Here is a 26,543-nt window from a genome sequence, read left to right as displayed (position 1 = left end):
ATACAGTTCATAAGCATCTTGTTGGTTGCAGTCCCGCAGCAATCAAAGGTGATGTCTTGTGGAACCACAGAAACTGTACAGATAGAGATTCTTCAGGAACACATATAGGCTCTCTCTGACCCTGTATACCATGATACCTGAAAGACCTGGTAGCAACATATGCAGCCCTCACAATGTGGTGAAAGCTCAAAATCAATGATCAAGTGCAGTTCTGCTGTCCTAATCACTTGTGTACCATCACGTACATAATCTGAGATAGAAAGTGAATTTTAGTGATACGTACCCCTCCTGCAGATGCAGTTTCACTGACACTGTTGTAGTTGGAGATCACATATATCCAGTAATGATCAGCTCCCTGGGATTGAACTACAAATACATGCATAATAAATTAGATAATGGTCCCGTATTCTACAAGTAATATACCTTTTTTTATAACTGTGCTATTTGATGAGTACTGTATAATAGCTCACCTGCAATAATGGTGATGACTTTGTGTGCAATGTGTGGGTGTTTATGGAATAGTTGCATATATTGGGTTGGCTCATAATTTCATAGCCTTTTCCCGTGTTGTTGTTGTTGTGGTCTTCAGTCCTGAGACTGGTTTGATGCACCTCTCCATGCTACTCCGTCCTGTGCAAGCTTCTTGATCTCCCAGTACTTACTGCAACCTACATCCTTCTGAATCTGCTTAGTGTATTCATCTCTTGGTCTCCCTCTATGATTTTTACCCTCCACGCTGCCCTCCAATGCTAAATTTGTGATCCCTTGACGCCTCAGAACATGTCCTACCAACCGGTCCTTTCTTCTTGTCAAGTTGTGCCACAAACTTCTCTTCTCCCCAATTCTATTCAATACCTCCTCATTAGTTATGTGCTCTACCCATCTAATCTTCAGCATTCTTCTGTAGCACCACATTTCGAAAGCTTCTATTCTCTTCTTGTCCAAACTATTTATCGTCCATGTTTCACTTCCATACATGGCTACACTCCATACAAATACTTTCAGAAACGACTTCCTGATCCTTAAATCTATACTCGATGTTAACAAATTTCTCTTCTTCAGAAACGCTTTCCTTGCCATTGCCAGTATGCATTTTATATCCTCTCTACTTCGACCATCATCAGTTATTTTGATCTCCTTTTCCCATAAGTTTAATAAACACAACAGATACACATACAGAGACTTTATTCATCAATAACATATTCTCCTTCACTATTTACAACAGTCTGCCAACGCTGGAGTAACTTCTCGATTCCGTGACAGTAGAAATCACTTGGTTTTGAGGCGAAGAATTTATTGAGATGTTTGGAGTATATTTTCATCCAGAAAGGAAGTTTGTAGGAGGTTGCTCAATATAGAGTGGAAAAAGTGAAAATATGAGGGCTCAAGAACAGGTGAATAAGGTGGTTGCAGAAATACTTCCCAACCCAACTCCTGTATAGCATGTTTTGTCAGTCTAGCAGAATTAGGCTGGGCATTATCACAGCGTAGCAGCAATTCAGACAGTCTTCCTGGTCGTTGTTCTTGGACTGCTCCTGCAAGACATCTCAGTTGTTGACAATAAATTTCAGCAGTGATGTTTACACCTCAGGTAGATTATTCATAGTATATCACACCATCACTGTTCCACCAGATGCATAAAATTGTCTTTTGTGGAAGTGCACATGTCTTTGTACAGGGAGCTGTTGCTTTGTTTGGGCTCAACCATTCCTTTCTTTTCTTTATGTTAGCAAAAAGACACAATTTCTCAGAGCTTGGTGGCGCAGTGGTTAGACACTGGACTCGCATTCGGGAGGACGATGGTTCAATCCTGCGTCCGGCCATCCTGATTTAGGTTTTCCGTGATTTCCCTAAATCGCTACAGGCAAATGCCGGGATGGTCCCTTTCAAAGGGCATGGCTGACGTCCTTCCCCGTCCTTCCCTAATCCGATGAGACCGATGACCTCACTGTCTGGTCTCCTTCCCCGAAACAACCAACCAACCACAATTTCTCATCACCAGTAACAATACAGGATAGGAATGGTCACCATTGTACATGAGCCATTTGATGACAAGCAAGCAGAGATGCACATATGGTCATCTGCTGATTTTTGTGATTTTGGCTTAGAGCATGTCGTACCCATACACCTGATTTTTGAACCTTCCCCATTGTTTGCAAATCGGGCACAATGGAGGGATGATTACTGTTCATCACATTTACCAGTTCTCGATTACACTGACATGCATCATTGTGGATTAATGCATTTGAACAGTCACAGTTGATCTTCCTGAATGTGGAGAGTCACCAATGTCAAAACTATCCTTCTTAAAATGAGAAAACCATTTTCTTGCCATGTTCTGTCGAATGGCATTATCTGCATACATGGCAAAATGTTTGTGGCTGCCCCTGCTGCTACCACCCCTCTATTGAACTCAAATAGGAGAATATGTCAGAAATGTTCTGATTTCTCCACTTAGCACTCCATTTTCTAGTGTCCACAGATCCACTCACTGTCTCCAAATGACAATATGGAATCTCAAATAACAACAGTGAACCCTATAAATAAAAAAAAGACAGTTGATAAATAAACTCATAGTAACTGGAAGAACAACATGCAAAACAGAAACACTGTGAACCTATGCACCAACCTAATACAGTCTGGAAAAGACATTTTTGGAACTGTCCCACCTGCTTAGCTGAGTGGTAACATGTTTGCCTACCATACAGTGAGCCTTGGTTTGATTCCTGACCGGATTGGAGATTTCCTCCACTTGTGGACTGGGAGTTGTGCCGCCGTCATCATCATCTCGTCATCACCAATGTGCAAGTTGCTCAGTGTGGTGTCACCTGAAATAAGGCTTGCAACTCAGCGGCCGAAATTCCATGGGTGGGGCCTCGAGGCCATCAATGCCATACAATCATTTCATTTTCATTTTTGGAACTGTAAACATGAAGCAATAATCTTGGCAATTTTTGTGGCGAAACTGACATCATTTATCACGTGAAGAGAGCCAAGGTCTACCTAAATAAAGACTTTCATGCATTGAATTTTGTTAAATGCAAGAATTCAAAGTCCTCAAAATGAGGATTGGAAACGGGTATCATAAGACTTACAACAGATGGTTTTCACTGATCCTACTAAAATGGTTGTTTATGTGAGTTTAAGAACAAAAGGAAACCTAAAGGAATTTGTTTTTGTTCATTTAAAACTCGGTCATAAAATTATTTATTTCTAGAATTTCTGGTAAAGTCATTTCCTACCTGACGTGATCAATCAGAATGTAGTAACAGTTTTAGAAACAGGACCAAGGGAAAGTGGAACAGCTAGGCAAGGTTCAGAGAAAACATCTTTCACCTTTAATTTATGCACTTTATTTAAACGAGACTGAAAATTTTTTAATAAGAAGACATCTTTGTCATTATAAGAAATATTATAACAAAGCTTAATGGATTTAAATAAAGACACATAGCATAAACTACAGGTCTACTGTAATCAACTGCTGGCCAGAATTCCCCCTTATGCTCTTAGGAACCAAGAACATTGGTGATGTATTGGGGAAGGTAGAAGGTCTTAATGACCTCTTCATGCAACATACAGTATATTAGAGCATGCAGGCTCTTTGTCTTGGAGGGGGGGGGGGGGGGGTGACCTGTAGGGTGATTGATGAACTAGAACATCATCAGTCAACTGGATTTTGTACTGGATCTTATTATTCATGTAAAGTCTGTTGGTGAGGACTTTCGGAAACTTATTGAGCACCCATGACATTTAATCCCTTTGTTGTGGCTCCAAATGATTCAGCACATAACATGCTGAACTGTGAATAAAGTTTCTGATTCATTTCAGTGGTTAGAACTGGTTTCTCCTTTACTGTATATATCCAATCAATGCTACCTTGCTTTTTCTGTCTCCCTACTCAACTTATTATTCATAGTGTGATTATTCTTCTTTCCTTTGTTTTTATATTTTCTTCTTTCTTCCATTTTCTTTATCAACCCCATTCTCACTCATTGTGTCTTTGTTGTGTTTTCTCAAAAGTACTTAATTTCTTGTTCTACTGTTTTGGTCATCGCACTTTTGATTTTTGTCCATCTTTCCTCTACTTCTTAAGTACTTCTTTTGCTTTTGTTTATAGTTTTGACTATTTTTTATCCCAATGTTTTCATTCCTTCTTCTATATCTTTATAAGTTCCATGTCTCAATTTTGTATGTTTGCTTTACATTTTTCATTATTATGCTCTTTTGCATTGTGGCTAACATATGATTGCTTTTAATCTCTGCTACTTGTAGTCTGTAAGAATTTTTTTCTCTGCTTTCCTGTATCTATTATTCACAAAAATATAATCTATTTAGTATCTCATTTTGTCTCCTTTTGAGATCCATCTATAGCGTTTTCTTTTGTGGTTAGCAAACGATGCATTAGTGATGAACATTTGCTTTGTCTCACAAAATTCAGTCAACTTTTATCCTCCCTCATTTTGTATTTCCAATTCATTTTTTTCCACAATACTCCATTCACTGCCTTCTCCTACCACACTATTCCAATCTCCCATTACAACCCTGCAGCAGTTGAGCTTTGATTACATTTTTACATTTGCCCTGTTACTTCTTCATAAGGTGATGCTGGCATTTACACCTGTACTATCAGTAGATCTGTCGATATCTTTGCTATTCTGAGAGCATGTATTACTCTTCCGGCCAATATTATTACCATATTTAGTAATAGAATGGCCACTCTGCTGCTACCTTTCTGTCTCCCTGAGTAATAGATTGCAGACATCTTCACTCCTCAGTTCATCCTATCCTTCGCATCCAACTTCACTTCAGCTTATTGACGCACATTTAATTGGTCTTCATTCTTCTCTTCAGTTTTTCCAGCTTTCCTGGTCTAAGTAAGTCATTATTAAAAACCAGTAATAAAATCACAACTGTGGTCAAATGAGAACAACTAATTATTATTAAAATTGTTGAAATAAACTTACAATAAAATGGAGTGACATTAAGGTCAGCGTGTCATTCTCAGTGGAGAGAAGTCATCCGAAGTAAGAGTGATATCAGGTGTGCCGCAGGGGAGTGTCGTAGGACCATTGCTATTCACAATATGTATAAATGACCTTGTGGATAACATCGTAAGTTCATTGAGGCTTTTTGCGGATGATGCTGTACTATATCGAGAGATTGTAACAGTGGAAAATTGTACTGAAATGCAGGAGGATCTGCAATGAATTGACGCATGGTGCAGGGAATGGCAATTGAATCTCAATGTAGAAAAGTGTAATGTGCTGCGAATACATAGAAAGAAAGATTCTTTACCATTTAGCTACAATATAGCAGGTCAGCAACTGGAAGCAGTTAATTCCATAAATTATCTGGGAGTAGGCATTAGGAGTGATTTAAAATGGAATGACCATATAAAATTAATCGTCAGATGCCAGACTGAGATTCATTGGAAGAATCCTAAGGAAATACAGTCCAAAAACAAAGGAAGAAGGTTACAGTACACTTGCTCACCCACTGCTTGAATACTGCTCACCAGTGTGGGATCCGTACCAGATAGGGTTGATAGAAGAGAGAGAGAGGATCCAACGGAGAGCAGCGCGCTTCATTACAGGATCATTTAGTAATCGTGAAAGCGTTACAGAGATGATAGATAAACTCCAGCGGAAGACTCTGCAAGAGAGATGCTCAGTAGCTTGGTACGGGCTTTTGTTGAAGTTTCGAGAACATACCTTCACCGAGGAGTCAAGCAGTATATTGCTCCCTCCTATGTATATCTCGTGAAGAGACCATGAGGATAAAATCAGAGAGATTAGGGCCTACACAGGGGCATACCGACAATCTTTCTTCACACGAACAATATGAGACTGGAATAGAAGGGAGAACCGATAGAGGTACTCAAGGTACACTTTGCCACACGCCGTCAGGTGGCTTGCGGAGTATGGATGTAGCTGTAGATGTAGATGTAGAAGGTAACACCGACCTCTATTGGTCAGTGTGACAACATTGTCTCTGGGCTACTTACATAGAGCTCCATAACAAGCAGCAGGCTCAGCATGACCACCTTGGCCCTCATAGTCTCTGCACTCCACCAAATGCCACCTCCATTGTATATTTCACTGGAACATCATATCATTGAAAACAGTGAACTCCTGGTGGTTCAAATGACTCTGAGCCCTATGGGACTTAACATCTGAGGTCATCAGTCCCCTAGACTTAAAACAACTTAAACCTAACTACCCTAAGGACATCACACACATCCATGCCTGAGGCAGGATTCGAACCTGCGACGGTAGTAGCAGCAGTGTGTTTCTGGACTGAAGTGCCTAGAACCGCTCGGCCACAGTGGCCGGCGAACTCCTGGTGGTACCATTGTGATTGTTCAGAACATATTCATTATCCAGAATGTTGAGTGCATAAACTTCAAGTTCTTCTAATGTGTACTGTATGCATCCCTTGTCTGCTCTATGTAATTTTTTAGATTTCTTTGTAGGCATTCAACACAGTGTATGCATTCAGCCAAGAGCACACTGAAAGCAGTGTTATTACTTTGGAGACATGAACGTTCTATGAATGTAGTTTCAAAATCGCTTCCAGTTTGTCCTGTAAATATGTTTTCACCATTACTCTACTTAATTTGTTATGCTCTCAGACTTACAAAGATTATCAATACTGTCGTGTAACTGAACTACAAGTGGTTTTTCTGTGTGGAAACATACGAGGATCACTCCAAAAGAAATGCACACAAATTTATTTATTTATTTTTAAATCCATCTTTTATTCTACATGTTTGAAAGTTTTACAGTGTGTAGATATATCCTTTAGGAACAATGTTTTCATTTCTCCACATAATTTCCATCCCTCTCAACTGCCTTATCCCATCTTAGAACCAGCACCTATATACCTGCATAGTAAAATTCTGGACCAACCTTCTGGAGCCACAGTTTGGCAGCGTGCACAAGGGAGTCATCATCTTCAAACCTTGTTCCACAAAGAGAGTCTTTCAGTTTCCCAAAGAGATGATAGTCACATGGAGCCAGATCAGGACTGTAAGGCGGGTGTTTCAGTGTTGTCCATACGAGTTTCGTGATTGCTTACATTGTTTTTTGACTAACATTTGGCCGTGCATTGTCGTGCAACAGCAAAACAACCTGCTTTTGCCGATGTGGTCAAACACGACTCAGTCGAGCTTGAAGTTTCTTCAGTGTCGTCACATATGCATCAGAATTTATGGTGGTTCCACTTGGCGTGATGTCCACAAGCAAGAGTCCTTCGGAATCGAAAAACACCATAGCCGTAACTTTTCCAGCGGAAGGTGTGATTTTGAATTTTTTTCTTGGGTGAATTTGTATGATGCCACTCCATTGATTGCCTCTTCATCTATGGTGAAAAATGATGGAGCCATGTTTCATCATCTGTCACAATTCTTCCAAGTAATTCACCTCCACCATTCTCGTACTGTTCCAAAAGTTCGCTGCATACTGTTTTTCTTGTTTCTTTGTGACCCACCATCAACATCCTGGGAACTCACCTGGCGCAAATCTTTTTTAATGCCAACACTTTCAGTACTCTACAGACACTTCCTTCCTCTATCCCAATGTAGCGTGACAATTCATTCACTGTGATGCGTCTGTCAGCAGTCACCAATTTGTTAACTCTCTGAACATTGTCTGGAGTGTTTGCAGTATGAGGCCTGCCGCTGCGAGGACAATCCTCAATATTGCTGTGCCCACTTTCATCATGTAACCTGCTTGCCCACCAACTAACTGTACTGTGATTGACAGCAGCATCTCCATACAACTTTTTCAACCTCTTGTGGATGTTTCCCACTGTCTCGTTTTCACAGCACAGGAATTCTGTGACAGCACATTGCATCTGACGAATGTCAAGTGTAGCAGCCATCTTGAAGACATGCTGTGATGGTGCCACTCAAGGGAACAGGCTGAACTGAGTTTGAAAACAAGCGGGAAGGGTGTATCTACACACTGTAAAACTATCACACTTGCAGAAGGAAAACTGTATTTTTACAAAAATAGTGTGCATTTCTTTTGGAGTGACCCTCGTATTTTGAGTTTGCTGTTGTGAAAATATTTTGCAGTTTTATCAGATACATGACTATGATAAAACTTGGGCATATACGTAATTTTTTTATCAATGTTATAAAATTGTATTCTGTTCGCAGTTGGTCTTGTTCACCAAATGTTGTAGTTTCTCTTTTCTCTTTTTGTTAGTAATGTCACCTAAATGATTCCATATCATATGTTTATTGTTGTTTGTTTTAAGACATTAAGTTCCTTTTTATTTCACCCAAACGAATAGTCATGCGTGTTAGCATTCTGCTTTGGGATTTAGGGGACACTGGTCTGGGATCAAATCTGCATGAAGGCCAGTGTGTTGGCCACGGTGGGTATTGCTTTTAGATGGTTTCCCAAACCCAATTAGGTGAATATTGGGCTGGTACGCATGTCCCACCTCACTTACATGATTCACGAACATTCAGAAAGCATTCACACACTTTCACATGGGGGTACAAATTGTGTCATGGAGAGGGAGAGGGAGTGGCAACAGGAACATAACACTAACTTTGCCAAATTCAATAATTAACATGCTGACCCTGTGAAGATACTCGAAAATCGCCAGGAAAAAGAAGAAGAAGCAGTTGTATACTTATATCATTTTCAGTTAGTGGCAATTTAAGTATCCTAGTAATTATAGCATGAAAGTATGCATTTTTATGTTGTTACAGATGGCATTGATGGTTGTGGTTTTTCTATAAATTGGAATTTCATATTTACCTCTAATTGTGGTTAACGTCAAATCTAAGAAATTGATACTATCATTTGCTTATGTTTTTAAGGTGTTACCTACAAAAGTTTCATAGAGGAAACGCAAATGGATGAGCATGCTATTGTCAACCTTGCTTCTCCTATGTCAGTTTCCTGTCCACTACCCACCCACTTTTCCTGTGATCCTCCCTGGCCTATATTAAGAGCACATGGCAGTGGTTTTATATCAGTCTCTTTTACTATGTGACAGGATGGTGCAAGCATTACTGACATACTTTGTACCACTTTCATGGTGTTCAGTATGCATATAACAAGAGTTCGTATATCATGATGAAACTATGGATTGTTCCTCCTCTGAACATGGCAATAAGTAATGAGAATATTTTTAGTAATTAGGCAATGTTAACACAATTAAACATACAAACATTTATAAGGTTGTAGCCTTCTATTTGACAATATGTACCCAGTGCTTTGCTCAAGATATTGTCAACACCATGAGAATTTTTGTTTTAAAGTTGTTAATTATGTTTTTAATTTCTTTGGCAGAGCATGGATAATTGTTTTTGCCTATATGTGTTTGGCATTGCTTCTTGCATATATTCTGTGCTGAGTTTGATGAACACACTCCTTCTGTCCATATAACATTACTTATCTATTGTAGTGGAAAGTTCATGGTGGAATATAAATAATTTAATGAGTAGATGTAGCAACACGCAGTAGTGGAGGCACTGAATGGTCAATGTACAAATACACAAGAATGAGAACTTTGTTAGCTTTTGCACAAATTCTTCTTTAGAGGTAGAGAGTACATGCACACACTCACACACCTATGCAGTTACACTGTCCTGGCAGGCTACATTGTACTGCCACTGCAGCTCAACTGGGGTGAGAGGTTATGTCAGGTGGAGGAGAAGGTGTGGGTGTAGGTTGAGTGGACTTAGGGTCAAGAGTCAGAGGAGTAGGTGGGCATAGGTCTGAAGTTACCAAAGCTCGAGGATAAGAGGATTTTGTGATAAAAGACAACTCCCATCTATGGAATTAAAAGAAGTTGGTGCTGAAGGGAAGCATCCAGATGGTACGCGTTGTGAAACAGCCATTGAAATTGACAAAGTTGTGCACAGGAGTGTGGGTGATCAACCCTGTGCCTGACCACAGTTTTGTAGTTGCCATTCTTTCAGGTGGACAGCTGGTTGGTGGTCATTCCCACTTGTAATGCTGTGGAGAATTATTTGATAATCATCACTTTTAAGTCCATCTCATTGCAACTAAATAAAATGAATTTTTCATGCCATAGGTGTTTCACCTTTTTTTATTTGAAATGCATCATATATATGTTCTCACGTTTGTAATGTCTCATTTTATGGATTGGACATTGCACATTGAGATTATAAACACAGTTCTGGTACTGTCTTAATTTCTATGATGTAACAACAGCATAAATTTCTACTTACAAATTTTGTAGCTCTAAAAGTGTTCTTGTTTTAGAGCTTTTCTTCTGCTGACTGTCATTCAGTATTTTATTTGTGCAGCACTGATAATCTGACCACTAATTTATTCCATGTTATGTTTTGAGTATTATTGTTAACTGTCAAATGTGTGTGTGTGTGTGTGTGTGTGTGTGTGTGTGTTTCACATGATTTCTTTAATAGCTTTAACAGGGACTCTTTGTGTTCATATCCATCTAGTTGTTTATCACATATTTATTCTCTGCAATGACTTTCTGGATGTGGTAACATCTGCATTGAGATAAAGCATTTGTTGTGGTTAATTATGCTGATGATTTTCATGTCTTGTTCTGACATGGTAGAATGATGGTTATGGTGCATCTGGTACCACGCGCCGCGAAATTTGAATCCCCGCCAGACGTCGTGGACGTTGAAGACCCCTAGAGGTCTCTGCACCATCGTGCCATAAGCTGTGACGGTGCGTGCCTCCTGGCCCACTTTTAGTGTGAGGGCGTCACAGTGGAACACATGGTTCCAGCGGCCAATGGTGGCGCCCCAGATAGAGTACTTAAGCGCCTGCCTCTCGCTCAGCCAGCCAGTCTAATCTCGTGTACGTCTGTGGACACATCGCCTCGCGATAGACAGCTTACTTAGTTTCTTGTTCAGTGTATGAGTGGTCGTGTTTGCTAGGTTTCCTTGTGACTCCATTGTTCGATCTTGTTGTTGTTCGTTCTGTCCTTCATTGGTCGTGTCTGTCCTCTCCCTTTGTGTTGTTCGCGGGCCTTCATCAGCATAAAAGATGCAGAAAAGCTACCACATCCAGAAAGCAGTTGAAGAGAATAAACAGGTGATTAATGATTGGACACATATTGGCACAAATTCTCTGTTGTTATCCCACAGAAAATCCATCCCCATATCTATGATATTTCCATTTTACTACATGAAAATTCAAAATGTCATTTTCTGATACTGAAAAATCTCTTAGTAAGAATAGTACCCGAGATTGGTCTGGTTTCTTGTATTGATTACATCTATTTTGTCACAGTCTGATAGATAAAATGAAATAAGCCTTTCTAATATTACAGCAAGTATAACTCACACCAAACAAGTGAGACTGTTTTGGCACAAATGGTCATTTTTATCTACCTTTTTTTGCATAAATAACACGACAGAATATAATTAATGATGTACCAATATCGAATGCCTATTAGGCCTACTATATAGTAAAAAGTTTTATGTTAGCAACTAGTTTTACATTTCATTCATATGCTCCAGTTTCTGAAGCATGAAATCGAAATGCAGTAGTAGTTTGAAATTTTTATATAAATTTGAAATCTTCATGTTCTTCCATATAATTTGTGTGATGTCACCGTTTTTTCTCCTTCGTCATTCTAACAAACAATCTTGTCATCACTAATTCTGTAACTGTTCCTGCCATTGTCAAAACTTATTCTCCAGTCAACTTCACTAACAAGTTATCCCACTTTCATTATCTGGTTAGGCATTAGTATGTGTTTGTACAACACATTTTCCATGCTATTCTTATAACAGAATGAAGCAGCTGCTAACCGGGGTCTGTAAAACTGTTGCTTAGTAGTGTAGCAATCTGGCAAGAATTTTCTGTCAAAATTTCATTTTCTTGGATACACTGAGAAGATAATATGTAATCTTTCTTACCTATTATTCCGCTTAGTTGTTTATTTACACTCTGGTAGTCTGACTGTGTGGATTTTGCTAACAATTATAACAACACTTCTTACGCTTTAGACACCCCGAAGCAATGTGAAGTTGGATTGCAAAATTCGCACCTCTCTCCCATAGGTTGACTAACATGGTATGTACAGCCGATCTTCTTCTCTTGATTTCCGGATACGTCTATCTCCAAAAACATCTTCTCTGAAGAATACTGCTGGTTAACAGGAATTTATGAGACTCACACGCTACTTTTGAAATAATGAATACTTGTAGTTCAGCCTGGATATATTTCAGCTTCCATAAATAACATATTCACCAATTCTCACATCGATATGTGAATGTTTACAAGTCAACCTATTCGTCTCACGTTAGACTCGATAAAATACATCTGCAATGAAGTTGGTTTAACAACAACATGATTTATGAACCTGTATTTCCTCTAGTGAGTCTAATACGTGAAGTACTTAAATGTCTATAACCAATTGTTCATTTTTCTTTAACAATAATCACAGTCACTAAAACAGCAAAGAATACTACATAATTACTTCTTGTTCTTTCATCATGGCTTCTGTGGCGCTAGTGGCAAACACTTGTCAGCGTCGTTCAACTGCCACGCTTAGTCTTCTCTTAACAAACTTCCAACCTGCACAAAGAAACAGGTGGAGCAGTAGATACGTTTCCACTGCCCCACTTATATTTAAAATATTGTCTGTTCAAGGTGGTAGAAGGACAAGTGGTTCTAGAATTTAAGCAGAAATTCTCTCACTTCAGCTTGAACACGTGAAATTTTATACATATTCATCGTGTACATTAATATCCCACATAATACTAATTCACATTTTAACCAGTATACATTCTATTTCTTTTAATAATCAAGAACAGCCTTTTATTCAATACTTAGCTCTTCTTTCTTCATTCTACTTTGATAGTACCAACTTGAGCATTTCACCTAATGGTGGAGTCAGTTCTTTTATATCTAGGAATCGTGTGGACAACATTTCTGATTTCCAATCATAAACTCCAGGTGTCATAGACACTTGATTATTTCATCCTTTATTTTTATTCTTTGTACTATTTTTTTCTTTAGCACATACTAGTTTCATTATTCACAGTAGTTTGTAGTCTGGAGGAACTCTGAGCAAATGGAAATGTTCTTTCCGACACTCATAACACGTAATAATGCTAGTGGTATATAGAAATCAAACTTACCAGAATAATTCCTATAAAATGTGTGACTTCTGTCACAATTCTGTCCTTTTCCCCTAGGATCAGTACCTATACCTTACATGTTGGTTGATCCTATGAGTGCACTTCCTCTTCCCGTTCTGGTAAATACGCCCCATCATAAAAAATCCCTATTCATCAGTTCACAGGTCGTCCTATCTCTATGTAGGTATGCCTGCCCTATATCCTTAGCAAATGCTGTGTATGCCCCCCTTAACTTTTGTGAGTAGGCCTCATGGTTCATTGCCCTAGCATACATCTTTATGTATTATAATTAAATATTTCGTGGGTTTTCCACAAGAACATGTGGCACATGGTAGGGAATTGGTATTGCATCAGACGGAACTACAGAATATTGCACAGATTGAGTGGACAGCAAATAGCTCTTTGGTACAGGCAAGAAGAATTATGGGCATGATGTTTCTCATTTCTGGGTTCAGTGATAAAGAGGTCAAAACTCTAGTGAAGGTTCATTTATTTCAGTCTATGACGATGTTCAGTAAAGAGGGGAAGGGGAAGGGGGAGGGGAGGTTCGCTCCTTTGCAGTAGATTTTTGGGGTTGGTTGGAGGATGAAGAGCGTGTGTTGTGGATATGGCATGGAAAATCTCTGTATGCACTAGCTTTGGGGTTTAGTTGTGGGTCAAGCAAGTGGTAGACATCAGTTTATTGGCAGAATATTGGGGCAGTTTACAAACGAGATTGCTTACAAATGACTCAAGTGACCCATCCTAGTATATTGCACAAGAGTGCACAATCCATACCAAATAGCACTAACAGGGGATATTGAACGTATAGTGCAATGAGTGAGGTGGCACAGTGGTCTGCACACTGGATTCACATTCCGGAGGATGACTGTTCAAACCTGCATCCGACCATCCTGATTTAGGTTTTCTGTGATTTCTCTAAATTGTTTCAGGCAAATGACGGGATGGTTCTTTTGAAAGGACACGGCCGACATAGTTCCCCATTCTTCCCTAATCCGATGGGATTGATGACTTCACTGTTTAGTCACCTTCCACAAATCAGCCAGCCAGCCAGAGAAGAGCAGCCCAAATGGTAACAGATTTGTTTAATCTGTGGGAGAGTGTCATAGAACTGAACTGGCAGACTCTTGAAGACAGATATAAGCTATCCTGAGAAAGTCTGTTTACGAAGTTTCAAGAACCAGCTTTAAATTATTACTCTAGGAATGTACTACAAACCCCTACATATTGTTCACATAGGGGTTGTGAGGGTAAGATTAGAATAATTACTGTATGCACAGAGCCATTCAGACAATCATTCTTCCTGCACTCCATCCGTGAATGGAAGAGAAAGGAACTCTAATAACTGGTACTATGGGATGTCCCCCATTCGGATCTCCGGGCGGGGACTACTCAGGAGGACGTTGTTATCAGGAGAAAGAAAACCGGCTTTCTACGGATTGGAGCGTGGAATGTCAGATCCCTTAATTGGGCAGGTAGGTTAGAAAATTTAAAAAGGGAAATGGATAGGTTAAAGTTAGATATAGTGGGAATTAGTGAATTTCGGTGGCGGGAGGAACAAGACTTTTGGTCAGGTGAATACAGGGTTATAAATACAAAATCAAATAGGGGTAATGCAGGAGTAGGTTTAATAATGAATAAAAAAATAGGAGTACGGGTAAGCTACTACAAACAGCATAGTGAAGGCATTATTGTGGCCAAGATAGACACAAAGCCCACGCCTACTACAGTAGTACAAGTTTATATGCCAACTAGCTCGGGATGATGAAGAAATTGATGAAATGTATGAGGAGATAAAAGAAATTGTTCAAATAGTGAAGGAGACGAAAATGTAATAGTCATGGGTGACTGGAATTCAAGCGTAGGAAAAGGGAGAGAAGGAAATATAGTAGGTGAATAAGGATTGGGGCTAAGAAATGAAAGAGGAAGCCGTCTGGTAGAATTTTGCGCAGAGCATAACTTAATCATAGCTAACACTTGGTTTAAGAATCATGAAAGAAGGTTGTATACATGGAAGAACCCTGGAGATACTAAAAGGCATCAGATAGATTATATAATGGTAAGACAGAGATTTAGGAACCAGATTTTAAATTGTAAGACATTTCCAGGGGCAGATGTGGACTCTGACCACAATCTATTGGTTATGAACTGTAGATTAAAACTGAAGAAACTGCAAAAAGGTGGGAATTTAAGGAGATGGGACCTGGATAAACTGACTAAACCAGAGGTTGTACAGAGTTTCAGGGACAGCATAAGGGAACAGTTGACAGGAATGGGGGAAAGAAATACAGTAGAAGAAGAATGGGTAGCTTTGAGGGATGAAGTAGTGAAGGCAGCAGAGGAACAAGTAGGTAAAAAGACGAGGGCTAGTAGAAATCCCTGGGTACAGAAGAAATATTGAATTTAATTGATGAAAGGAGAAAATATAAATATGCAGTAAATGAAGCAGGCAAAAAGGAATACAAACGTCTCAAAAAAGAGATCGATAGGAAGTGCAAAATGGCTAAGCAGGGATGGCTAGAGGACAAATGAAAGGATGTAGAGGCTTATCTCACTAGGGGTAAGATAGATACTGTGTATAGGAAAATTAAAGAGACCTTTGGAGAAAATAAAACGACTTGTATGAATATCAAGAGCTCAGATGGAAACCCAGTTCTAAGCAAAGAAGGGAAAGCAGAAAGGTGGAAGGGGTATATAGAGGGTCTATACAAGGGCGATGTACTTGAGGACAATATTATGGAAATGGAAGAGGGTGTAGATGAAGATGAAATGGGAGATACGATACTGCGTGAAGAGTTTGACAGAGCACTGAAAGACCTGAGCCGAAACAAGGCCCCGGGAGTAGACAACATTCCATTAGAACTACTGACGGCCGTGGGAGAGCCAGTCCTGACAAAACTCTACCATCTGGTGAGCAAGATGTATGAGACAGGCGAAATACCCTCAGACTTCAAGAAGAATATAATAATTCCAATCCCAAAGAAAGCAGGTGTTGACAGATGTGAAAATTACCAAACTATCAGTTTAATAAGTCACAGCTGCAAAATACTAAAGCAAATTCTTTACAGACGAATGGAAAAACTGATAGAAACCGACCTTAGGGAAGATCAGTTTGGATTCCTTAGAAATGTTGGAACACGTGAGGCATTACTGACCCTACGACTTAACTTAGAAGAAAGATTAAGGAAAGGCAAACCTACGTTTCTAGCATTTGTATACTTAGAGAAAGCTTTTGACAGTGTTGATTGGAATACTCTCTTTCAAATTCTGAAGGTGGCAGGGGTAAAATACAGGGAGCGAAAGGCTATTTACAATTTGTACAGAAAGCAGATGGCAGTTATAAGAGTCGAGGGGTATGAAAGGCAAGCAGTGGTTGGGAAGGGAGTGAGACAGGGTTGTAGGCTATCCCCGATGTTATTCAATCTGTATATTGAGCAAGCAATAAAGGAAACAAGAGAAAAGTTTGAAGTAGGAATTAAAATCCATGGAGAAGAAATAAAAACTTTGAGGTTCGCCGATGACATTGTAATTCTGTCAGAGACAGCAAAGGACTTGGAAGAGCAGTTGAACGGAATGGACAGTGTCTTGAAAGGTGGGTATAAGATGAACATCAACAAAAGCAAAACTAGGATATTGGAATGTAGTCTAATTAAGTCGGGTGATGCTGAGGGATTTAGATTAGGAAATGAGACACTTAAAGTAGTAAAGGAGTTTTGCTATTTGGGGAGCAAAATAACTGATGAAGGTCGAAGTAGAGAGGATATCAAATGTAGACTGTCAATGGCAAGGAAAGCGTTTCTGAAGAAGAGAAATTTGTTAACATCGAGTATAGATTTAAGTGTGAGGAAGTTGTTTCTGAAAGTATTTGTATGGAGTGTAGCCATGTATGGAAGTGAAACATGGACAATAAATAGTTTAGATAAGAAGAGAATAGAAGCCTTCAAAATGTGGTGCTTCAGATGAATGCTGACGATTAGATGGTTAGATCACATAACTAATGAGGAGGTATTGAATAGAATTGGGGAGAAGAGGAGCTTGTGGCACAACTTGTCTAGAAGAAGGGATCGGTTGGTAGGACATGTTCTGAGACATCGAGGGATCACCAATTTAGTATTGGAGGGCAGCGTGGAAGGTAAAAATTGTAGAGGGAGACCAAGAGACAAATACACTAAGCAGATTCAGAAGGATGTAGGCTGCAGTAGGTACTGGGAGATGAAGAAGCTTGCACAGGATAGAGTAGCATGGAGATCTGCATCAAACCAGTCTCAGGACTGAAGACCACAACAACAACAACATGGGATGTACCCTCTGCCATGCACCTCAGAGTGGTTTTCAGAGTATAGATGTAGATGTAGATGTATGACTTCAAGAACAGCAAGCAAATCGAGAAAAAGTAATAGTAATGGAATTTTAAAAGAGAACACTTCCATGATAGCACAGGAAGCAGCATTCCCTGCAGTTGTACATAGGTGAGCAGTGAGTATAGGTTGTTAGTGTATGGTGTTACATTTAAGATGTAATGGTACGTAGAAGTGAGCATTACCCAACGCAGGCTAGGGGAGGGCAGCTGCCATTACCATCACTACCATAGTGAGGCGTAGGATTCTTCGCAAACCGAATTCGCCAAACTTACAAAGGTATTACGTATATTAACAAAAGTAATCAGAGTTTGAAAATATAATATGAATGGCTAAGAGTTTACTTATATCAAGGTTTGAAAATATAATATGGATGAACAAGTAATCTACTCACGAAATGACAGCATGAAAAAATATGTAAAAGATGTTGAAGCCTGCATGGTTTCAGAGGCAGTGACTCCTTCTGGCAGAAGGGATGAAGGAAAAGGACTGATGGGACAAGTTACGGAAAAATTGCCAAGAATCTGTGTCAGGGGAGACTTACTGGATGGGATGAAAAGACTGATTTTTGGTGCCTTGGTCTCAGCATTTCTTTTCAATAAGTATCGCTTTGCTTTTTGCTCCCTTCTATTTTTCTGTATTTTTATTTTATAAGCTCTCTGTTTTTCCCTGACCTCTCATCTGTCTAGCATGTATGATGCACATAGTTTTCCGCTCTTATTGACTCCTTCCTTTCACAATGTTTTTCTGTAATCTGTGTTCTTGCTTATTTCCCCATCTTCAACCTTCAAGTTCTCAGGTTTCCAAATCATGTCTGGTGTAGGCACCAACAATCAGTCTTTCCTTCTCATCTCGTCCAATAAGCCTCCCCTGGTGGGTGATGCCTCAGTGTACGAGGGAAACATATTCTCGAAGACGTTGAATGTAAATAAACAAGTGTGAAAAGTATAATGAAGCAAGAGCTTTGGATGGAGTGAAGGAATTGGAAGACACATTCATAGCTACACCTGGTTTGCTGTCTCATTAAAAAACTCTTCTTCTTCTTCTTATTATTATTATTTCATCACGGGCCAGTTAAGGGCCATTTGTAAGCTGCCAAGCAGGCTTTGCGCTTTCTCCAATATTCCTTAATCTGTTCATTTTTTTCTGATGTCCATTATATTCTTTGCCTTCTTGTAACCGTTTTGTCTTCCCAATACTTAGTATTGTTTTTATGTTTTGTCCTGCCTTTGATTTCTTGCTTATTTTTGTAAATTTCTTTTAGATCTTCATGCATTTTCTTAAGGCAGTTAAGTTTACCTTCCCAGTTTTTCAAAATGGTGTACATTCTTTTCTGTATGTTTTATATACTTCTGTTAAGTCTTAAATGTTTCTACTGTTATATTTGCTGGTATCTTCTTCACAGTCTTTTTTTCTGTTTACCTGATTTCATAATTTTCTTATAATTTTGCAGATTTATGCAGAGTAGTATTACTAATGACAATTTATTTTAAATGTCAGTTTCACACTTATAGTTGTTTGTTTTGTTGCTGGATTAACTGCACTTTTTTTAACCTGATTGCATATTGTTTTATAATCCTATTTATGGCACACTTTTGTCTTTGAAAGATTTTGTGCTTGCGAGTAGCTCCTAAATATACATGAAAAATAACATACAACAGTTTCAGAAACCACATAACGTAAAAAGTCAGCGCTGTTGGTGCAGACTACCCTTGTACCTACTAATGGTCATATTTTATGATGTTGATGTTAGAAATGCAATTGTGATGGACTGATTTACTTTAATTTGCAGGTTCTGATGATCAAGTTGGTGTCTGGAGTACTAAGGATTATGAACTGATAAGTATATTTACTGTACCGTACCGTGTCTCATGCCTGAAGATAGATATTGGTGACATTTTGGCGTGTGGTCACAGCTCAGGGCACATTACAACGTGGTCATTAAACTACAGAGATCACGAATGCAGACCAGCCTCGAGGCTCGAATACCGTGGTCATACTGGTGTGGTAATTAGTGTCAGCTTAAGTGCAGAAATTGACTTGTTGGTTAGTGGTGCTACAGACTATACTGCCAAATTGTGGTGTATTAGCACCGGGCAGTTAGTGAGAACTATAGTGGAACAAAGTCGCTGGATTATTCAGGTCACACTTTTGCCAGTATACAAAGGATCTAATCCAAAAACTTTATCCAAAGACAAAAATTCCTTGCTTATAAAAACAAGAGACCAAATTAAAATATTTTCATGGTGTGCATATTTTGATTGTTGCCCTTATGGTGATGTGAATTCATTAGAAGATGGTGTTGTGCAATATCCCTTGAATGCTGTCCACAATTTCCAAACCCCAGGATGTTTTGTTCAAGGAGGAAATGTTGTGTATATAAACCAAACATTGGCACGAAGTGATGAACCTGGAAATGCTGAAATTGTGTTTGAAAATTTAGAGAAGCAGCAATGCACCAAGAGAATACGTTCCTTTTACAAAGTTCGGAAACTTTTAGCAGTTGGTGACAGGTTTGCTGTTTTGCTGCTACCACACTGTGACAATTTCATGTCCAATCTCCTTATAGTGGAAATAAGTACAGGTGAAGTAGTGGGAGGAACTATTGTGCCACATTCCAGGTAAATTACAGTACAGTATGTTTATTTATAATTTTAAGAAAACTACTAATTATCACTGTTGAGTTTATCATTTATACCTTCATTTACTTACAATGCATGTGTTACATTGAAATGACTTGATAGTTCACGTAATTAATGCATAATTTATTCTTCATAGAATTTAAAGTGTGACTGGATAACAAAATGTTGTCTTATATGATTATGTACCATCTGTGTCCATAATCAACAAGAAAGAGTTGTCAGAAATCTTGATAGTGAGATTGGGGTGCTGTGTAAAGGAAGAGGAGTGGATGACTGGGGTGAAGAGTATGGCAGGCAGTAGCTGGTGAAGTGTCGACATGGAGGACTGATGAAACAGAAGCTATTCAGCATCAGCAAGCTAGGTGAAGGGGAGAGAGCGAAACTATTTGAAACAGAGTTACTCGTTTTCCTCTCCTAGCAAGCTGCTGTTTTTATCCATTACTTCATGCTAAGCAATTTAACTGTTTTCAGATAACTCTTATCAGCTGTCTGTACACCGAAAAAGTTAAAATACGAAAATTTAGGAGCAATGTGCCTGAAAGTGGGTATAGGTAATATGAAACAATGTATAATGACAATGTGGGTCAGGATAGATTGCTACTCACCACATAGACGAGGCATTGAGTGTCACACAGGCACATTTAAAAGTGCATAATGAATAAGCTACACATGTTCATAAAAATCTATATTTGCATCTACGTCCATACTCTGCAAACCACTGTGAAGTGAATGGCAGAAGGTACATCCCATTGCACTAGTAATTATGGTTTCTTCCCTTTTCATTCATGTATGGAGCACAGCAGTAATGATTGTTTGAATGCTCTGTGCATGCTGTAATTATTCTAATCTTGTCCTCTTGATCCCTATGTGAGCGATGTGTAGGGGATTGTAGCATGTTCCTAGAGCCATCATTTAAAACTGGTTCCTGGAACTTTGTTAGTAGAGTTTCGTAGGACCTTTTACATCTATTTTCAGGAGTCTGCTAGTTCAATTTCTTCAGCATCACTGTAACATTCTCCCATCGGTCAAACAAACCTGTGATCATACATGCTGCTTTTCTCTGCATATGTTAAATATCACTTGTTAGTCATATTTGGTATCACACACGTGAGCAGTACTCTAGAATGGGATGCATGAGTGATTTGTAACCAATCACTTTTGTTGACTGATTGCACTTCCTCAGTATTCTATCAATAAACCAAAGTCTGCCACTTGGTTTACCCACAACTGAGCCTATGTGATTGTTCCACCTCATATCTCTGCAAAGGTATTTGGGTGATTTGTATAAATTGGCAGATCCAGCTATAACTCATTTGTTTTTCTGAGCATATAAAGCAAGTTGCCAGTCTTTGCATGACTATGAAATTTTATCAAGCTCTGACAGAATATTTATGTAGCTTCTTTTGGACTTCATTATAGATAAATGCGTCGTCTGCAAGAACTCTGAGGTTACTACAAATATTGTCTCCAAGGTCATTAATGTATAACATGAACAGTAAGGGTCCCAACACACTTCCTTGGGCACACTTTAAGTTACTTCTACATCTGACGAAGAGTCTCCATCCAAGATAACATGTTATGTCCTTCCTACTAAAAATCCCAATATAATTGAGATAGTTGCTACTCACCATATAGTGGAGATGCTGAGTTTCAGAAAGTCGCAACAAAAAATAGATCATCACACAGATAACTTTCAGCCAGCAAGACCTTTGTCAAAATTAGACAACATACATACATGCCCACACTCACACAAATGCAACTCACACACACATGGCCACAGTTTCTGGCAGCTGGAGCCTGACTGGTCTGGCTGCAGCAGCCAAAGGCTGTGTGGTCAGGCCTTGTTGGCCAAAGGCTAATTGTGTGAAAGTCTTTTTGTTGTGCCTTTCTGTGACTCAACGGCTCCCCTGAGCAGCTCTGGTGAGTAGCAACTATCCTTTTCATTACATTGTTACATTTCATGCTGGATTTTCCATTGTTTGACTCTATCAAAATGTCCTTAATCCAGTAACAAATTTCATTTGATACCCCATATAATCGAACTTTTGACAATAAGTGTAGGCATGGTACTGAATCAAATGATTTTACATCTACATCTACATCTACATCTACATTGATACTCCGCAAGCCACCCAACGGTGTGTGGCGGAGGGCACTTTACGTGCCACTGTCATTACCTCCCTTCTTGTTCCAGTCGCGTATGGTTCGCGGGAAGAACGACTGTCTGAAAGCCTCCGTGCGCGCTCTAATCTCTCTAATTTTACATTCGTGATCTCCTCGGGAGGTATAAGTAGGGGGAAGCAATATATTCGATACCTCATCCAGAAACGCACCCTCTCGAAACCTGGCGAGCAAGCTACACCGCGATGCAGAGCGCCTCTCTTGCAGAGTCTGCCACTTGAGTTTATTAAACATCTCCGTAACGCTATCACGGTTACCAAATAACCCTGTGACGAAACGCGCCGCTCTTCTTTGGATCTTCTCTATCTCCTCCGTCAGACCGATCTGGTACGGATCCCACACTGATGAGCAATACTCAAGTATAGGTCGAACGAGTGTTTTGTAAGCCACCTCCTTTGTTGATTGGGAATCAAGAAATACTGCATCTACCAGACTGCCTTGATCCAAAGCTTTCAATGCTTCATGTGAGAAGAGTGCAAGTTGGGATTAATGTGATTGATGTTTTTGGAATCCTTGCCGGTTGGCAGGGAGGAAGTCATTCTGTTCAAGATACCTCATTATGCTTTAGCTTGGAATATATTCTAAGATTCTACAACAAAGATGTTGAATGGTAGTTTTGTGGAACAGTCCTACTACCCCTCTTGTAGACGGGTGTTACCTGTGCTCCCTTCCAACTGTTGTGCACGGTTTTCTGTTTGATGGATTTGATAGATTTCAGTTAGAAAAGGGGCTAAGACAGCTGCATATTCAATTTAGAATCTGATAGAGAGTCCATCGGGCCCTCGAGCTTTGCTCAGTTTTAATGATTTCATCTGTTCTCAACACCACTGACATTAATACTGATTTCACATCGTTTTTTCACCGGTGTGAGGATTAAATGGCAGCAATTTTCCTGGGGTTTCTTTTGTAAAGGAACATTTGAAAACAGAGTTAAGCATTTCAGCCTTTGCCTTGCTACCCACAATTTCATTTCCCATCTCATTCGCTTGGGACTGGACACTAACTTTGGTGCCACTAACAGCCTTTACATACAACCAGTATTCTTTTGGTTTTGTGAAAGATCACTCGACAGTATTCTGCTACAATTGTCACTGAAGTCTTCATGCGTTGCCCTCTTGACAGCCAAATGTGTTTCATTTAGCATCTCTCTATCAATAGTCCTGTGCTTTGTTTGCAGTAGTCTCTATTTCTTAAGATGTTTCTTTACAGTAACTGTATACCATGGAGGGTCCCTTCCATTGTGAACTGTTCTACTGCAGACATTCTATCCAGTACATGGCCAACTATTCTTTTAAACTTGAGCCTTAGTTCCTCTACATGTTCTGCACTGTGCTGAAAGTTTCAAGTTCTTCATTGAGATATGACACATATATAATATAGTGGAGATGTTGAGTCACAGGCAGGCACAGCAAAAAGATGCTGAAGAAGTAAATTTTCATCCAAAAGGCCATCTTCTGAATAAGACACCATACATACACAGATGGCAAAGGCTGTGAAGCAGTCATTGAAATGAAAATTTTGTGTTGGGAAGCGTTCTCTGCGGCTGGGTGGTCCAGCTATTTCATCGCCACAGTTTGTCAGTGGCCTTGCATGCACACAAACAGCTTGTTGGTTGTCATGCCCATGTAGAATGCAGCATCATGGTTGCAGCTTAGCTTGTAGATCACATGACTGGTTCTACAGGTAGCTCTGCCTTTGATGGATTAGCTGACGCTTGTGACCAGACTGCAGTAAGTGCTGGTGAGTGGATGTATGGGACAAGTCTTGCATCTAGGTCCATTACAGGGATACGAATCATGAGCAAGAGATTGGAAGCAGAGGTTGAGTAGGGGTGGATAAGGGTATTGTGTAGGTTTATTGGGTGGCAGAATACAACTGTGGTTGGGGTGGGAAGGGTACTGGATATCATTTCTCATTTCAGGGCATGACGAGAGGTAGTCAAAAGCCTGATGGAGAATGTGATTCATTTGCTTCAATCCCATGTGGTACTGAGTCACAGGGGGACCTACTACTCTCTGCAAACCTACCTTTTACTTGTTTTCTTAGGAAGTCTGTAAAGTGAACCACCCAGGATGCCTCTTTGTGACTGTTTATTGTTTCACCATTTAGAGAATCTCCGCTCTTGCAGACCAACACTTTCAGCATATTATCCACAATCTACCTTTCTACATAAAAAACACCAACCATTTCCTCCACTGACTTTCCACATTTCCTGTTCCTTTGCAAGATGGTGCCCTGCTTGTCACTATTGATGCTACCTCCTTTTACACTAACATCCCAAATACCCATGGCCTTGGAGCTGTTGAACAATACCTTTCCAAATGCCCAATGGATTTCATCCCTACAACCTCCTTTCTGGTCACCATGAACAACTATAATGTCACCCACAATTGCTTCTCCTTTGAAGCATCACCTTCAAACAAACCTGGGGTGTGCCAGTGGGCACCAGCATGGCACCATCCTATGCCAACCTGTTCCTTGGGCATCTAGACGAATTCTTGCTAACCAACCAGAATCTCAAACCCCTCACCTGGTTGAGATTCATTGTGACATCTTTGTGATCTTGATCAAGGTTGAGGACACCCTGTCCACACCCCTTCTCCCCCATTCGCTTCACCTATATAATGGCAACCCAACAAGCGGCCTTCCTCGATGTTGATCTCCACCTCAAAATGGCAATATCTGTCTATATAAAACCTATTAACTGCCCGCAATACCACCACTTCCACAGGTGCCACCCATTTCATACCAAGAAATCCCTTCAATACAGCCTAGCCACCCATGGATGTTGCATCTGTAATGATGAGCAGTCCCTCTCCAAATATACCAAGAGCATCACTGAGGCCTTCACAGACTGTAATTATCCTCCCAATCTTGTGCAGAAATTCAATAAAAACAATACCACTCGCCGTTATATAGGTTTATTTCTAGGCAACCAGTTTCGACGTTACACTACGTCATCTTCAGGCCAAAACTGCTCCAATCCAGTAACCTTTGTGTTACAAATATAGCAGTGCCTTTAACTGGTCTTGTAATAGCTATTATGGGCATACGTGCTCGTTGAGCAACAGTCAGCAGTATTACGAGACCAGTTAAAGGCACTGCTATATTTGTAACATGAAGGTTACGGGATTGGAGCAGTTTTGGCCTGAAGATGACATAGTGTAACGTCGAAACTGGTTGCCTAGAAATAAACCTGTAGAATGGCAATTGGTATTGTTTTTATTGAACATCTAACAGCTGTAGTTCCATACTCCACCAGAAGATGGGGTTTCATTCATTGTGCAGAAATAGATCTCTCATGCCTTCTCTCTCCAGTCACCCACCACCTTCCAAAGTCACACTGTCCAGTAACAGAGGAGCATTCCCCTCGTACCTCAGTGTCACCAAGGATTGAATTACAGTCTTCACCAGGATGTTCAACTACCTCTTGTCATGCCTCGAGATGAGGGATGTGCTACCCAGAGACCTCCCCACCCCACCCACAGTGTATTTTGCCACCTGCAGTGCCTGTGTGATATCCTCCTTCATTCCTACTCAGCCCCTGCTCCCAACCCCATGCCTTATGGCTCATGACTCTGTAACAAACCTAGATGCAAGACCTGTCCCATACATCCTCTCACCACGGCTTACTCCAGTTCAGTCACAAACATCACCAACACCATTAAAGGCAGAGCTACCTGCGAAACCAGTCAGGTGATATACAAGCTATGCTGTGTTCTGCATTGGCATGACAACCAACAAGCTGTGTGTCCACATGAATGGTCATTGACAAATGTGACCAAGAAACAGCTGAACCACCCAGCTGCTGAGCATGTTGTCCAACACATCATTCTTCATTACAATGACTGCTTCACAGCCTGTGCCATCTGGGTCCCAACACCAGCTTTTCTGAAGTGTCTATGTGGGAACTCTCCCTGCAATATATGCTACGTTCCCATAACCCTCCTGGCCTCAACCTTCGTTAGTCACTCTCCTACACCCACCTATCCTCTTCTCTTTTTCTACTCCATCATTATGCAGCATTCTATTCCACCTATGGACCCACTGTCTTTTAACTTCTGTTTTGCTTCCCTCCTTTTCCACTGCCCCCTTCCCTCACCCTCTGTTTAATCTCCCACCTGCACCTAGCTGCTCTACCCTTGCTCTAACTTGTGCCTGTAGGCTCCCACAAGCAACACTTTACAGCCATCCACACCTGCTCTACTATCCCACACACTCCCCACCCCAGCTTGATCCTTACCCCCA

The 26,543-nt window shown here is 40.1% G+C and overlaps 1 protein-coding gene across 1 annotated transcript in view; it reads left to right on the top strand.

Annotated features, from left to right (window-relative positions):
* LOC126412331 (F-box/WD repeat-containing protein 2-like) overlaps positions 1-26,543 on the top strand; it is a 113,288-nt gene that overhangs the window by 55,508 nt on the left and 31,237 nt on the right. The window contains exon 4 of the mRNA XM_050081855.1: positions 19,265-20,093. Coding sequence (XP_049937812.1) covers positions 19,265-20,093 — 829 coding nt within the window. The remainder of the gene's footprint in view (positions 1-19,264; positions 20,094-26,543) is intronic.

The sequence above is a fragment of the Schistocerca serialis genome, chromosome 7 (assembly GCF_023864345.2).
Source record: "Schistocerca serialis cubense isolate TAMUIC-IGC-003099 chromosome 7, iqSchSeri2.2, whole genome shotgun sequence".
NCBI classification, from domain to species: Eukaryota; Metazoa; Arthropoda; class Insecta; order Orthoptera; family Acrididae; genus Schistocerca; species Schistocerca serialis.
The sequence above is the reverse complement of the archived record's forward strand: the minus strand, read 5'-3'. Positions and strand labels throughout refer to the sequence as shown.